The sequence below is a fragment of the Macaca fascicularis genome, chromosome 11 (assembly GCF_037993035.2).
Source record: "Macaca fascicularis isolate 582-1 chromosome 11, T2T-MFA8v1.1".
Classification (NCBI taxonomy): Eukaryota; Metazoa; Chordata; class Mammalia; order Primates; family Cercopithecidae; genus Macaca; species Macaca fascicularis.
In genome coordinates this window covers 130,299,495-130,313,468 of record NC_088385.1, presented here as the reverse complement: position 1 = coordinate 130,313,468, position 13,974 = coordinate 130,299,495, and the positions used below count along the sequence as shown (strand labels likewise).

General features: G+C 43.5%; 1 protein-coding gene across 32 annotated transcripts in view; it reads left to right on the top strand.

Annotated features, from left to right (window-relative positions):
* The window catches only part of MPHOSPH9 (M-phase phosphoprotein 9), an 85,977-nt gene that overhangs the window by 47,453 nt on the left and 24,550 nt on the right, over positions 1-13,974 (top strand). For 31 of the 32 annotated variants that reach the window (XM_065525278.2, XM_065525276.2, XM_045366712.3 and 28 more), the window contains 3 exons: positions 8,367-8,414; positions 9,939-10,003; positions 13,487-13,588. In XM_065525278.2, coding sequence (XP_065381350.1) covers positions 8,367-8,414; positions 9,939-10,003; positions 13,487-13,588 — 215 coding nt within the window. Of the gene's footprint in view, positions 1-1,911; positions 2,037-8,366; positions 8,415-9,938; positions 10,004-13,486; positions 13,589-13,974 lie in introns of all 32 variants that reach the window. The other variant, XM_074008274.1, reaches the window with a different exon arrangement.

The window sequence follows — 13,974 nt, the reverse complement described above, 5'->3', positions numbered from 1 at the left end:
TCAAGCCTTTTAATTTTTCAAGTGTGATTAAGAGGAAATGGTTATACGTATTGCATCCATCTTCTTTTGGCCTGTGGCTTGCTTTTCACTTTATTTGTGGTATTTTTATGGGATACAAGTTTTGGGTGTTTTTTGTTTGTTTTTGAGATGGAGTCTTGCTCTTGTTGTCCTGGCTGGAGTGCAATAGTGCAATCTTGGTTCACTGCAACCTCTGCCTCCTGGCTTCAAGCAATCTCCTGCCTCAACCTCCCAAATAGCTGGGATTACAGGCACCCATCACCACGCCTGGCTAATTTTTTTTTGTATTTTTAGTAGAAACGGAGTTTCACCATGTTGGCCAGGCTGGTCTTGAACTCCTGACCTCAGGTGATTCTCCCGCCTCAGTCTGCCAAAGTGTTGGGATTACAGGCGCAAGCCACTGCATCCAGCCCAGAATTACCTCTTATATAATATATGGTATGAGTAGGAATGGAACTTGATCCTTCCTGCCCCCGCTGATTAACCAGTTGTCCCAGAATCATTTTTTTTTTTTTTTGAGACGGGTGATCTCGGCTCACTGCAAGCTCCGCCTCCCGGGTTCACGCCATTCTCCCGCCTCAGCCTCCCAAGTAGCTGAGACTACAGGCGCCCGCCACCACGCCCGGCTAGTTTTTTATATTTTTAGTAGAGACGGGGTTTCACCATGTTAGCCAGGATAGTCTCGATCTCCTGACCTCGTGATCCACCCGCCTCAGCCTCCCAAAGTGCTGGGATTACAGGCTTGAGCCACCGCACCCGGCCCCAGAATCATTTTTTAATAGATTATCCTTCCCTTATGGACTTCTGTTGTACGTTATATTTCCTTCTCGTGTAAATCTGCTTTGAGGCTCTGAGCTGTTCCATTGGTCTGTCTCTGAATTGGAACCACATCATGTTAATTATTAGTATTTTATAACAGGTGTTGATTTTTGGTGTCATTTCCTTATCTCGTTTTTTTGCTCTTGTAAAAATTATTTTGCCTATTCTTGACTTTGTTTTGTTTCATACAAGTAATACCGTCAGTATGTCACTCTGCTTTTGGTTGGAATTGCACTGAATTTACAGATTTATTTGGAGACAGCTGAGGCTTGAAATACTGATTCTTGGCCGAGCGCGGTGGCTCAAGCCTGTAATCCTAGCACTTTGGGAGGCTGAGATGGGCGGATCACGAGGTCAGGAGATCGAGACCATCCTGGCTAACATAGTGAAACCCCGTCTCTACTAAAAAAAAAAAAGATACAAAAAACTAGCCGGGCGAGGTGGCGGGCGCCTGTAGTCCCAGCTACTCGGGAGGCTGAGGCAGGAGAATGGCGTAAACCCAGGAGGCGGAGCTTGCAGTGAGCTGAGATCCGGCCACTGCACTCCAGCCTGGGTGACAGAGCGAGACTCCATCTCAAAAAAAAAAAAAAAAGAAATACTGATTCTTCCCATATGTGAACGTGGTTTAAATCTCAAGTATTTGCTGGGCGCGGTGGCTCACGCCTGTAATCCCAGCACTTTGGGAGGCCGAGGCGGGCGGATCACGAGGTCAGGAGATCGAGACCATCCTGGCTAACACGGTGAAACCCCGTCTCTACTAAAAATGCAAAAAATTAGCCGGGCGAGGCGGCGGGCGCCTGTAGTCCCAGCTACTTGGGAGGCTGAGGCAGGAGAATGGCGTGAACCCGGGAGGCGGAGCTTGCAGTGAGCTGAGATCGCGCCATTGCACTCCAGCCTGGGCGACTAAGTGAGACTCTGTCTCAAAAAAAAAAAAAAATCTCAAGTATTTTTCTTTTTTAAAAATTAAGGCCTTTTACATCCTTTGTTCGTTTTTTTCTCGAAGTATATCGTATTCTAGTATTTATGTATTTCTAAATAATGTACTGATGTTGTTCTTTCTTTCTTTTTTTTGAGACGGAGTTTTGCTCTTATATTGCACATGCTGGAGTGCAATGGCACAATCTCGGCACACCGCAGCCTCTGCCTCCTGGGTTCAAGCGATTCTCCTGCCTCAGCCTACCAAGTAGCTGGGATTATAGGTGTGCACCACCACGCCTGGCTAGTTTTTTGTATTTTTAGTGGAAACAGGGTTTCACCATGTTAGCCATTGCTGGTCTCGGACTCCTGACCTCAGGTGATCCGCCCACCTCAGCCTCCTAAGGTGCTGGGAATTACAGGAGTAAGCCACCGCGCCTGGCCTCTTTCTTTCTTTTTTGACACGGAGTCTTGTTCTGTCGCCCAGGCTGGAGGGCAGTGACATGATCTTGGCTCACTGCAACCTCCACTTCCTAGGTTCAAACGATTTTCTTGCCTCATCCTCCTGAGTAGCTGGGGTTATAGGCGCATGCCACCATGCCTAGCTAATTTTTGCATTTTTAGTAGAGACAGGGTTTCACCATATTGGCCAGGCTGCCCTCGAACTCCTGACCTCAGGTGATCCACCTGCCTCGGCCTCCCGAAGGGCTGGGATTACAGGTATAAGCCCCTGCGGCCAGCTTGATATTATTATTTCTGGAATTTTACATATTATCTGTAATTGTGGTGGATGAAGATCTAGGTCCTAGCTGAAGATGAAGATCCAGATCCTGATTGTGATTCTGGGTATATGTTTTCTTCAGATTTGAAGGCTTTGTTTTATTGCCTATGACATGATCGATTCTTTTCCTTTCTCTCCCTTCCCATGGCTTTCAAAGTTTCAAGCCTGCAGAAAAATTGTAAGAATGATACAATGAAAACCCTTGTATATTCTTCACCTAGATTTACCAGTTGTATCTTACAGCATTGCTTTGTCTCCATAGAGATACAAACTTTTTTCTTTTGCTTAACTATATTTGAGAGTAAATTAGACACTATGATAATTTACCCTTAAATACCTCAACAGGTATCTCTGAAGAATAGAGACATTCTGTATAATCTCAATGTACTTTTCATCCTCAGGAAACTTAACATTGATATAATACTAGTATCTAAATACATTGTCTATATTCAAATGTTGCCAGTTGTCTAAATAATATCCTTTATAAATGTTTTTGTTTTTTACTTTTTAATCCAGAATCCAATCAAGGATCACACACTGCATTTATTGTTATTATTTTTTTGAGACAGGGTCTCACTCTGTCACCCAGGCTGGAGTACAGTAGGCATATTCATAGCTCACTGCAGCCTCAACCTCCAGGGCTAAAGTGATCATCTTACCTCAGCCTCTCGGATAGCTGAGACTACAGGCACTACAGGCTATCACACCTGGCTGATTTTATTTTTTTGTAGAGATGAGGTCTCACTATGTTGCCCTTGCTGGTCTCCAACTCCTGAGCTCAAGCGATACTCCCGCACTGGCCTCCCAAAGTGCTGGAATTACAGGCATGAGCCAACGTGCCTGGCCCACATTGCATTTAATAATCATGTTTCTCATTCCTTTTGAATGTGGTTCTTTTTTTCTCTTTCTGGAAGTTTTTTAGGATCATCTTTTTATCCTTGGTATGCCGAAATTTTCTAACAATATTTTTTTTTGTTTTTTGTTTTTTTTTGTTTTTTTAGTTTCTAGTAACTCTTTTTCTGATTGATCATTTTTAGTAGCTTTTTGTTCCTGTTTTGAGACTAATGTTTTTTTTTTGAGAATATTATGGCTTCCATTAGACAGTTTCTGTAGTGTTCATTATTCTGAGTTAACCTTTTTTTTTTTTTTTTGAGATGGAGTCTTGCTCTGTTGCCCAGGCTGGAGTGTAGTGGCAGGATCTCGGCTCACTGCAAGCTCTGCCTCCCAGGTTCACGCCATTCTCCTGCCTCAGCCTCCCGAGTAGGTGAGACTACAGGCACCTGCAGCCACCCCTGGCTAATTTTTTTGTATTTTTAGTAGAGACAGGGTTTCACCATGTTGGCCAGGATGGTCTCGATCTCCTGACCTCGTGATCCACCTGCCTTGGCCTCCCAAAGTGCTGGTATTACAGGCGTGAGCCACTGCGCCCGGACTTAACCTTTTGTTTTGATTTGAAGTATGTTTCATATTTAGTGTATTTTTCCAAGTGTTGGTTCTTTTGCAGGCTCACATTTAAGGGGCACTACTAGGCTGGGTGTGGTGGCTCACGCCTATAATCTCAGCGCTTTGGGAGGCTGAGATGGGCGAATCACTTGAGGCCAGGAATTTGAGACCAGCCTGGCCAACATGGCGAAACCCTGTCTCTACTGAAAATAGAAAAATTAGCTGGGCGTGGTGGTCCACATCTGTAATCCCAGCTACTCAGGAGGCCTGAAGCATGAGAATTGCTTGAACCCAAGAAGTGGAGGTTGCAGTGAGTTGAGATCACACCACTGCACTCCAGCCTGGGTGACAGAGTGAGACTCTCTCAAAAGATAAAAAATAAATTAAATAAATAAAAGTGAAGCAGTATAAAAAGCTATTGAAAGACTCTGAGTGCATGGATGGGACTTAGTTCTTGGTAGCCTTCATTTTCAGGCAATTGTAGAGTCACGTGCCAGCCATTTTGTTAGGGGACCTCCAGATGTGAATGTTTAGAGGTTTTTTTCTGGGGTTGTTCAGTTTTCCTAAAGACAGATCTTACAGTCTCTTGCCTGGGACCTATCAGTCAGACTCTGGCAGTGAAGGAGCGGGAAGTCAGCCTTTTTAAAAAGAAAAAAATTGTTTATTAATATATTTGTTTTAGAGACAGGTCTCACCTTGTCACCTAGACTGGAGTGCAGTGGTGTGATCATAGTTCACTGCATCTTCAACCCCCTGGGCTCGAGGAATCTTCCTGCCTCAGCCTCCTGAGTAGCTGGGACTATAGGCACATGCCACCAGGACTGGCTAATTTTAAAATTTTTTGTAGAGATGGCGTCTTGCTATATTGCGCAGGCTGGTCTCCAATTCTTGGGCTCAAGTGATATTCCTTGGCCTCTCGAAGTGCTAGGGTTATAGGTGTGACCTGCCCTGGGTGTTTTTGAAGTCTTTTACTTAGTCATTTTCTCTTTATCCTCTGCCTCCCACTCCACTATTATCCTTGGATTTCCAAAGTTCCATTTCTCTCCCTATTCATTTTCTCCTGCTGTCCTGCCACCTGGGTGAACAGTCTACTGGTGTATGGGATGTGTCCTGGGCTCTGACTACATAAGGAATTTCAACCGGTTCTCTGTGGTCAGCCCTGTGCCTAAACCCTGTCCATCTCTAAACCTGGGTTTCAAGGTGGGCACCTCTCACAGTGATGCCAACATCAGCCTACTTTTCATCAGCATTCCCGGATTCAGGCACTTGGGGTTGTATCTCCCTCCACCCTGCTAAAGCACTTTATTTCTTTTTCTTTTCTGTTTTTTTTTCTGAGACGGAGTCTTGCTCTGTCACCCAGGCTGGAGTGCAGTGGCACTATCTTGGTTCACTGTAAGCTCTGCCTCCCAAGTTCAAGCAATTTTCCTGCCTCAGCCTCCCGAGTAGCTGGGACTACAGGTGTATGCCACCACAGCTGGCTAATTTTTGTATTTTTAGTAGAGACGGGGTTTCGCCATGTTGGCCAGGCTGGTCTTGAACTCCTGGCCTCAGGTGATCCACCCACCTCAGCCTCCCAAAGTGCTGGAATTACAGGCGTGAGCCACTGTGCGCGGTCAGCACTCTGTTTTCTTTTCAATCTTCTAAGACTTTTATTGAAATCTCTCACCTGTTACTGTCACCTCTTTTGTTTTCTCTTTAATTTCTTCATTGTTAGTTTAGTGGACTCTCAGGGTGAAAAAGAGAAAATTCTATTTTTCATTTGTCGTCTTTAACTAGAAATCTCACATATGTATTCTTATATTTTTATTTATTTATTTATTTATTTATTTATTTATTTATTTATTTATTGAGACAGAGTCTCACTCTGTCACCCAGGCTGGAGTGCAGTGGCGCGATCTCGGCTCACTGCAAGCTCCACCTCCCGGGTTCACGCCATTCTCCTGCCTCGGCCTCCTGAGTAGCTGGGACTACAGGTGCCCGCCACCATGCCCGGCTAATTTTTTGTATTTTTAGTAGAGATAGGGTTTCAGCATGTTAACCAGGATGGTCTCGATCTCCTGATCCTGTGATTCGGCCGCCTTGGCCTCCCAAAGTGCTGGGATTACAGGCATGAGTCACCACACCTGGTCTATTTTTATTTTTTAAAATATTTTTGAGCCAGGCACGGTGGCTCATGCCTGTAATCCCAGCATTTTGGGAGGCCAAGACGGGCAGATCACCTGAGGTCAGGAGTTCGAGACCAGCCTGACCAACATGGAGAAACCCTGTTTCTACTAAAAATACAAAATTAGTCAGGCGTGGTGGCACATGCCTGTAATTCCAGCTACCTGGGAGGCTGAGGCAGGAGAATCGCTTGAACTCGGAAGGCGAAGGTCATAATGAGCCGAGATCATGCTACTGCATGCCAGCCTGGGTGACAGAGTGGGACTCCGTCTCAAAAGAAAAAAGAAAACAACAAAAAATATTTTTGGTAGAGATGGAGTTTCACCATATTGGCCAGGCTGGTCTCGAACTCCTGACCTCAAGTGATCCTCCTGCTTTGGCCTCCCAAAGTGCTGGGATTACAGGTGTCAGCCACCGCACCCAGCCTCTTATTTATTTTTGAGACAGGGTGTTGCTCTGTCACCCAGGCTAGAGTGCAGTAGTGCCCTCTCGGGTCACTACAATCTCCGCCTCCTGGGTTCAAGCAATTCTCCCACCTCCGCCACCCAAGTAGCTGGAATTACAGGCATGTGCTACCACGCCTGACTAATTTTGTATTTTTACAAAATACAAAATTTTTGTATTTTTACAAAATTAGGCGGGATTAGTCTGCCAGGATTACAGGCAGGTGCCACTGCACCCAGCTAATCTTTTTATATTTTTAATAGAGACAAGGTTTCGCTATGTTGGCCAGGCTGGTCTTGAACTCCTCAGCTCAAGTGATCCGCCCACCTTGGCCTCCCAAAGAGCTGGGATTGCAGGCGTGAGCCTCTGTGCCCAGCCTCACATATATATATTTTTAAATAAAGACTTTGGCATTGTGCTTTTACTGTGTAGAACTAACTTAGCAAAAAGTAACATACAATAGGCCAGGTGTGGAGGCTCACACCTATAATCCCAGCACTTTGGGAGGCCAAGGCAGGTGGATCTCTTGAGGTCAGGAGTTCGAGACAAGCCTGGCCAACGTAATCAGATGCCGTCTCTACTAAAAATACAAAAATTAGCTGAGCATGGTGGCACATGCATGTAATTCCAGCTACTCAGGAGGCTGAGGTGGGAGAATTGCTTGAATCTGGGAGGTGGAGGTTGCAGTGAGCTGAGATCATGCCACTGCATTTCAGGCTGGGTGATGGAGCAAGACTCCAGCTCAAAAAAAAAAAAAAAAAAGGCTGAACACGGTGGCTCACACCTGTAATCCCAGCACTTTGGGAGGCTGAGGTGGGCGAATATCAGGTCAAGAGATCAAGACCATCCTGGCCAACATGATGAAAACCCCGTCTCTACTAAAAATACACAAATTAGCTGGGCCTGGTGGCGGCGCCTATAATCTCAGCTACTCGGGAGGCTGAGGCAGGAGAATTGCTTGAACCAGGGAGGCAGAGGTTGCAGTGAGCCACTGCACATCAGCCTGGCGACAGAGCAAGACTCCATCTAAAAAAATAAATAAATAAAACATAAAAGTAATAGTTCCAAAAAGAGCAATGCAAATTTTAGTCTTTTAAAATACTTAAATGGTATTGATATTTTATTTTGAGACAGGGTCACAGTGGTGCAATCTCACTGCAAGCCTCACTGCAAGCTCACTGCAGTCTCAACCTCCCAGCCTCAAGTGAGCCTCCTGAATCTATAAGCATGTATCTCCATGTTCAGCTATTTTTATTTTAAGATGGAGTCTCTCTTTGTCCCCCAGGTTAGAATGCAGTGGCACGATCATAGCTCACTGTAGCCTTGAACTCTTGAACTTTCAGGCTCAAGCAATCCTTCCACCTCAGCCTCCCAAAGTGCTAGGATTACAGGCGTGAGCCACCGAGCCCAGCTCTTTTTTTTTTTGAAGAGGCAAGGTCTTGCTCTGTTCCCTAGGCTGATCTCCAGCTCCTGGCCTCAAGTGATCTTCCCTCCTCAGCCTCCCAAAGTGTTGGGATTATGGGTATGAGCCACTGCATCCACCTTTATTTAAATATTATTTGATATTTAAATAATATTTGATAATTAAATAATATCAAATGTATAGAAACCATTCCAGAAATTGAGAATTGTCCCATTCCCTTTACATTGAATCACCAGTTCTCTATTGACCTTTCTCTTTCATGACATTGGCATTTTTGAAGGCTATAGGCAGTTATTTTGTAGACTGTACCTCAGTTGGTAGAATAACGTTGAATTTTGTGGTATTTTTTTTTCCTTGTAGCTTTTAGGAGAGTATGAGTCCCTTGGAAAAGAACACAGGAGAGTAAAGGTAAGGGGTAATGGTTTATGTTCTAGATTTCATGCAGATTTCATGCAGAGGTAGAAACACTGGATTGGAAATCAAGGGATCTGACTCTTCCTCCTCCTTGCACTCCTTCATGCACCCTCCATAGCTGTTGGAACTAGAACCTTGCTCATCCTGTTTCAGTATCCTTATTTTCAAATACCTGCCCCATTTAACTGACAAGTTTGTTAGATTCATTCATCTAACAAATATTTATTGAATGGCTATTGCATTTGAAATGAAATTGTTCAAAAAAGTGTAAGGTACCATACCGATGCAAATTATTATTTAATACTGTTTGTTTTGTGACACCCAGGTTGGAGTGTGGTGGTGTGATCTCAGCTCACCACAACCTCTGCCTCCTGGGTTCAAGCAATTCTTCTGCCTTAGCCTCCCAAGTAGCTGGGATTACAGGTGTGCGCCACCATGCCCAGCTAATTTTTATTTTTATTTTTATTTTTATTATTTATTTATTTATTTATTTTTGAGACAGAGTCTCGCTCTGTCGCCCAGGCTGGAGTGCAGTGGCCGCATCTCAGCTCACTGCAAGCTCCGCCTCCCGGGTCTACGCCATTCTCCTGCCTCAGCCTCCCGAGTAGCTGGGACTACAGGCGCCCGCCACCTCACCCGGCTAGTTTTTTGTATTTTTTTAGTAGAGACGGGGTTTCACCGTATTAGCCAGGCTGGTCTCGATCTCCTGACCTTGTGATCCGCCCGTCTCGGCCTCCCAAAGTGCTGGGATTACAGGCTTGAGCCACCGCGCCTGGCCCCAGCTAATTTTTATATTTTTAGTAGAGATGGGATTTCACCACGTTGGCCAGGCTGGTCTCCAATTCCTGACCTCAAGTGATCCACCTGTGTCAGCCTCCCTGAGTACTGGGATTACAGGCATGAGCCACTGTACCCAGACATTTAATACTGATTAAATATCAAGCTTTGATTTTCACTGCATTAGCTTTTGGTAGGGTTGAGTTTATCGATTATGTTTGAATTCTTTATGAAAGCTCTGTTTGGAGACTACGTATTTGCATTCAGTAAAACCCTTCAACGATGGTGTAAGTGGGGCCCAGGTATTTCTGTTGCACAGAATGGAGAGTTGTGGTTATTGAAGCTTAGCAAAAAGGCCTGCATAGCTTGGCGGTCAAACCGTTCTGAGGGTTCAGGAGCAGATCCCATGATATCTAATCTCATTGAAAATATTTGTTTTACCATCCTTCTGAGGTTTTAGTCAAGTTATTTTAACACTGGTTTGTTTCTAATTAAGCAAAGTATAATGGGCTGTATCTGTTACCCAGGGCACTTACACAGAGTGACTTGTATAGGCCGGTGCTTTCCTCTCATTTGTTTTCCTTGAACTGTTCGTCCTGGCTGTATGGTTTATGCCCTACTTGCTGAGTATGTTTTGTAGCTAGTCGGTTTAGCCTTAGATTCATTTTCTTTTATGCATTTTAAAATGATACATCTGAATATTTGTCTTCAGTTATCTGAATTTCTCCTTTATTTCCATAGGATGCATTAAATACAACTGAGAACAAATTACTTGATGCATATACTCAGATTTCTGATTTGAAAAGGTAAAATGTATTATCTTACTAATGTACACATACCTCAATTGTTCTTTTATGTGTCTGTATTGAACATGATGAGAAGGAATTTTTTCTTGAGGATTTTTTGTTGTTGTTGTTGTTTGAGATGGAGTCTCGCTCTGTCACCCAGGCTGTAGTGCAGTGGCCGGATCTCAGCTCACTGCAAGCTTTGCCTCCCAGGTTTACGCCATTCTCCTGCCTCAGCCTCCCAAGTAGCTGGGACTACAGGCACCCGCCACCACGCCTGGCTAATTTTTTTGTATTTTAGTAGAGACGGGGTTTCACCGTGTTAGCCAGGATGGTCTCGATCTCCTGACCTCGTGATCCACCCGTCTCAGCCTCCCACAGTGCTGGGATTACAGGCTTGAGCCACCGCGCCCGGCCTCTTGAGGATTTTTAAGCAGTTTGAGAACTAGTTTTATCTTAATTTTCCCTTGACATGGAAATACATTTCATTTTAGCCAAACAAGATTTCTTCTCTCTCTCTCTCTCTCTTTTTTTTTTTTTTTTTTTTTTTTAAAGAGACAGGGTCTCAATATGTTGCCTAGGTTGACTGTGAATTCCTGGGCTCAAGTAATCTTCCTGCCTCAGCTTCCTGAATAGTTGGGACTACAAGTGCTCATCATCATGGCTGGCTGATTTTTTTTTTTGTTGTCGTTGACAGTCTTACTCTGTCATTCAGGCTGGAGTGCAGTGGCACAATCTTGGCTCACTGCAACCTCCTTCTCTTGGGTTCAAGCAATTCTCCTGCCTCAGCCTCCTGAGTAGCTGGGACTATAGGAGTGTGCCACCACACCCAGCTAATTTTTTGTATTTTTGATAGAGACAGGGTTTCGCCATATTGGCCAGGCTGGTCTTGAACTCCTGACCTCAAGTGATCCGCCTGCCTTGGCTTGCCAGATTGCTGGGATTATAGGTGTAAGCCATGGAGCCTAGCAAGCCTGGCTGATTTTTAAAAACTTTTTTTAGAAGTAGGGTTTTGCTGTGTTGCCCTGGCTGGTCTCAGTCTCTCGGCCTCAAGTGATCCTCTCACTTCATCCACACAAAGTGCTGGGATTACAGGCATGCGCTACTGCACCTGGTTTCAAACAAGATGTTTTAAGTGATTAAAAGGTATTGGTGGTTGTGCCTCATAGGTGGATATTTTCCTAAACATTATGTATTTTTTTCAGCATAGGTTAAAATCCAAATGATATTTAACCACTGGAAAGAACTTTTAAGAAGCAGCTTAGTTCACGGAATTATGTTTGTGCTTCAAAAAGAAAACAGCATTAACACCAAAATTATGGTCATCTACTTTCAGAAAGACCTGGTTGGAGACTGTATTAATGATCTGATTTGTTTAATTAGGTAGGGACAGAATCGTAAATGGTATCTATTGCAAATGATTAGAAATATCCAAACTGGGTTGGGTGCAGTGGCTCACGCCTGTAATCTCAGCACTTTGGGAGGCTGAGATGGGAAAATTACCTGAGGTTGGGAGTTCAAGACCAGCCTGGCCAACATGGCAAAACCCTTTCTCTACTAAAAATACAAAAATTAGCTGGGCATGGTGGTGCACGCCTGTAATCCCTGCTACTCAGGAGGGTGAGGCAGGAGAATCGCTTGAACTCTGGAGACGGAGGTTGCAGTGAGCCAAGATTACGCCACTGTACTCCAGCCTGGGTGACAGAGCAAGACTATCTCCCCCCTACTGCCCCCGCCCCCCAAAAAAATGAAAGATAGAAAAGAGAAATGTTTAAACTGGTTCAAAAGCAAATTTTATGTTTGTATTTGGATATAAGTAATATCCCTTATTTAGAAATTCTACTGCAGTCTTAAGTTCTCATAGAGAAGAACAGAAATGCTGTCTAGGTTTCTCATCTGCCTCTCTTCTGTGATTCATTCAGTTCTAGTGATAACTTTCTTATCAGATTGGTATAAAACATCAGCCTTGTTAGAGCTATTATTTCTCAAACCTTCCTTGCATCAGAGTAGGTAAGAATTCGAGTTTGAAAGGTAAAATGAAGTCATACACAGAGCTTAAAAGAACAAGCCAGGCATGGCAGCGTGCACCTGTACTCCCAGCTACTTGGGAGACTGAGGCAAGAGCATCTCTTAAGCACAGGGATTTGAGGCTGCAGCAAGCAATGATCATGCCACTGCACTCCAGCCTGGGTGACAGAGTGAGACCTCATCTCTTAAAGGGGGGAAGAAAGAACAGCATGAATGCCAGGATATCTTTAAAATAGTCAGTTGGCCAGAGTAGTTATTTCTTGTTGGTAAACTTGAAAATAGGCTTTTATTTTGAACATGGCACAAATCAGGTGAAATACCTGTAGGTTGTTTGCAATATTTTAGCCTTGGCTTCTTTTAAAAATTAGAAAGGGTTTTTTTTTTTTATTTTTCATTTTTTTTTTTTAAAGCTCTGTTTTTGGAAGTTAAGCCTGTTTCCTCGTTTGTGAAAGTGCTACCTATTGTATGCATGGTTATATACATATTAGGATTAAACACATTAGAATGCAGTTTATTTGACAATTTAATTTTATTTTTATTTATAAGTGTTATGTTTTGATCTGTAGTCAAATTTATATAACTTGTGATATTAAGTCCATTTGTTCCTTTTTATTCAGTTGTATGGGAAATGTTCCTTTGTAGAGTTTTAATGTATTTGTTTTTCTATTTTTCTATTTATAGTCACTGATTTTTGTTTAGCTTTTGTTTTATTTTTTTTTCTTTTTTGAGACAGAGTCTTGCTCTGTCGCCCAGGCTGGAGTGAAGTGGCGAGATAATGGCTCCCTGCAACCTCCACCTCCCGGGTTCAAGCTGATTCTCCTGCCTTGGTCTCCCGAGTAACTAGGATTACAGGCGAATGCCACCACACCTGGCTGATTTTGTATTTTTAGTAGAGATGGGGGTTTCACCGTGCTGGCCAGGCTGGTCTTGAACTCCTGACTTCAGATGATCCACCCACCTCGGCCTACCAAAGTGTTGGGATTACAGGTGTGAGCCACCACACCTGGCCTATTTGGCTTTTTAAATAATGGTGATGTTTTACTATGAAAAAGGTTTATGGACTTGCAACTCTTTTTTTTTTTTGAGACAGAGTCTCACTCTGTTGCCAGGCTGGTGTGATCTTGGCTCACTGCAACCTCCACCTCCCGGGTTCAAATGATTCTCCTGCTTCAGCCCCCCGAGTAGCTGGGACTACAGGTGCGCACCAACCACCATGCCCAGCTAATTTTTGTATTTTTAGTAGAGACGGGGTTTCACCACCTTGAACAGGATGGTCTCTATCTCTTGACCTTGTGATCCACCTGTGTCGGCCTCCCAAAGTGCTGGGATTACAGGGGTGAGCCACCGTTCCCAGCCATAGACTTGCAACTCTTTTACCACCCATTTTTTAGGAAGACCTGTTAAATAAACTGTGGTTGAGCTATATTTTAAATTTGTTGAAATGTACTTAATTTATCTTTATTGCTTTTGAATTAGAATGATTTCAAAACTTGAAGCTCAGGTCAAGCAAGTAGAACATGAAAATATGTTAAGCCTTCGTCACAATTCTAGAATTCATGTGAGACCCTCGCGTGCCAAGTAAGTTATTTCATTTACTCTCTGTAAAGCTAGAAATAGGTGCATGCTTTTATTAAGATGAGAAGCTCATCTGTCTAAATCATAAGAAAGTCAGGGTTAAATGTCATTACAGAACTTAGATGTGTTAAATTAATTACTGAACATTGTAAACCCTCTTATGCAGAGGCATTTGCTAAAATGAGGAAATATAGTGGGATCAAATTGGGATCCTTGGAGTGTATTTTGTTCTTTGCCCAGCTGTGTGACCTTAGGCAAGTCACTTACCGTTTTTGGAATTCATTTTTATTATCTGTAAAAATAAGGACAAGAGGCTAGAACATCTCAAAAGGTCTTTTAGCCCTAAAATTTTAGACATTTTATTCCCAAGTTATGGAAGGAACTATGAA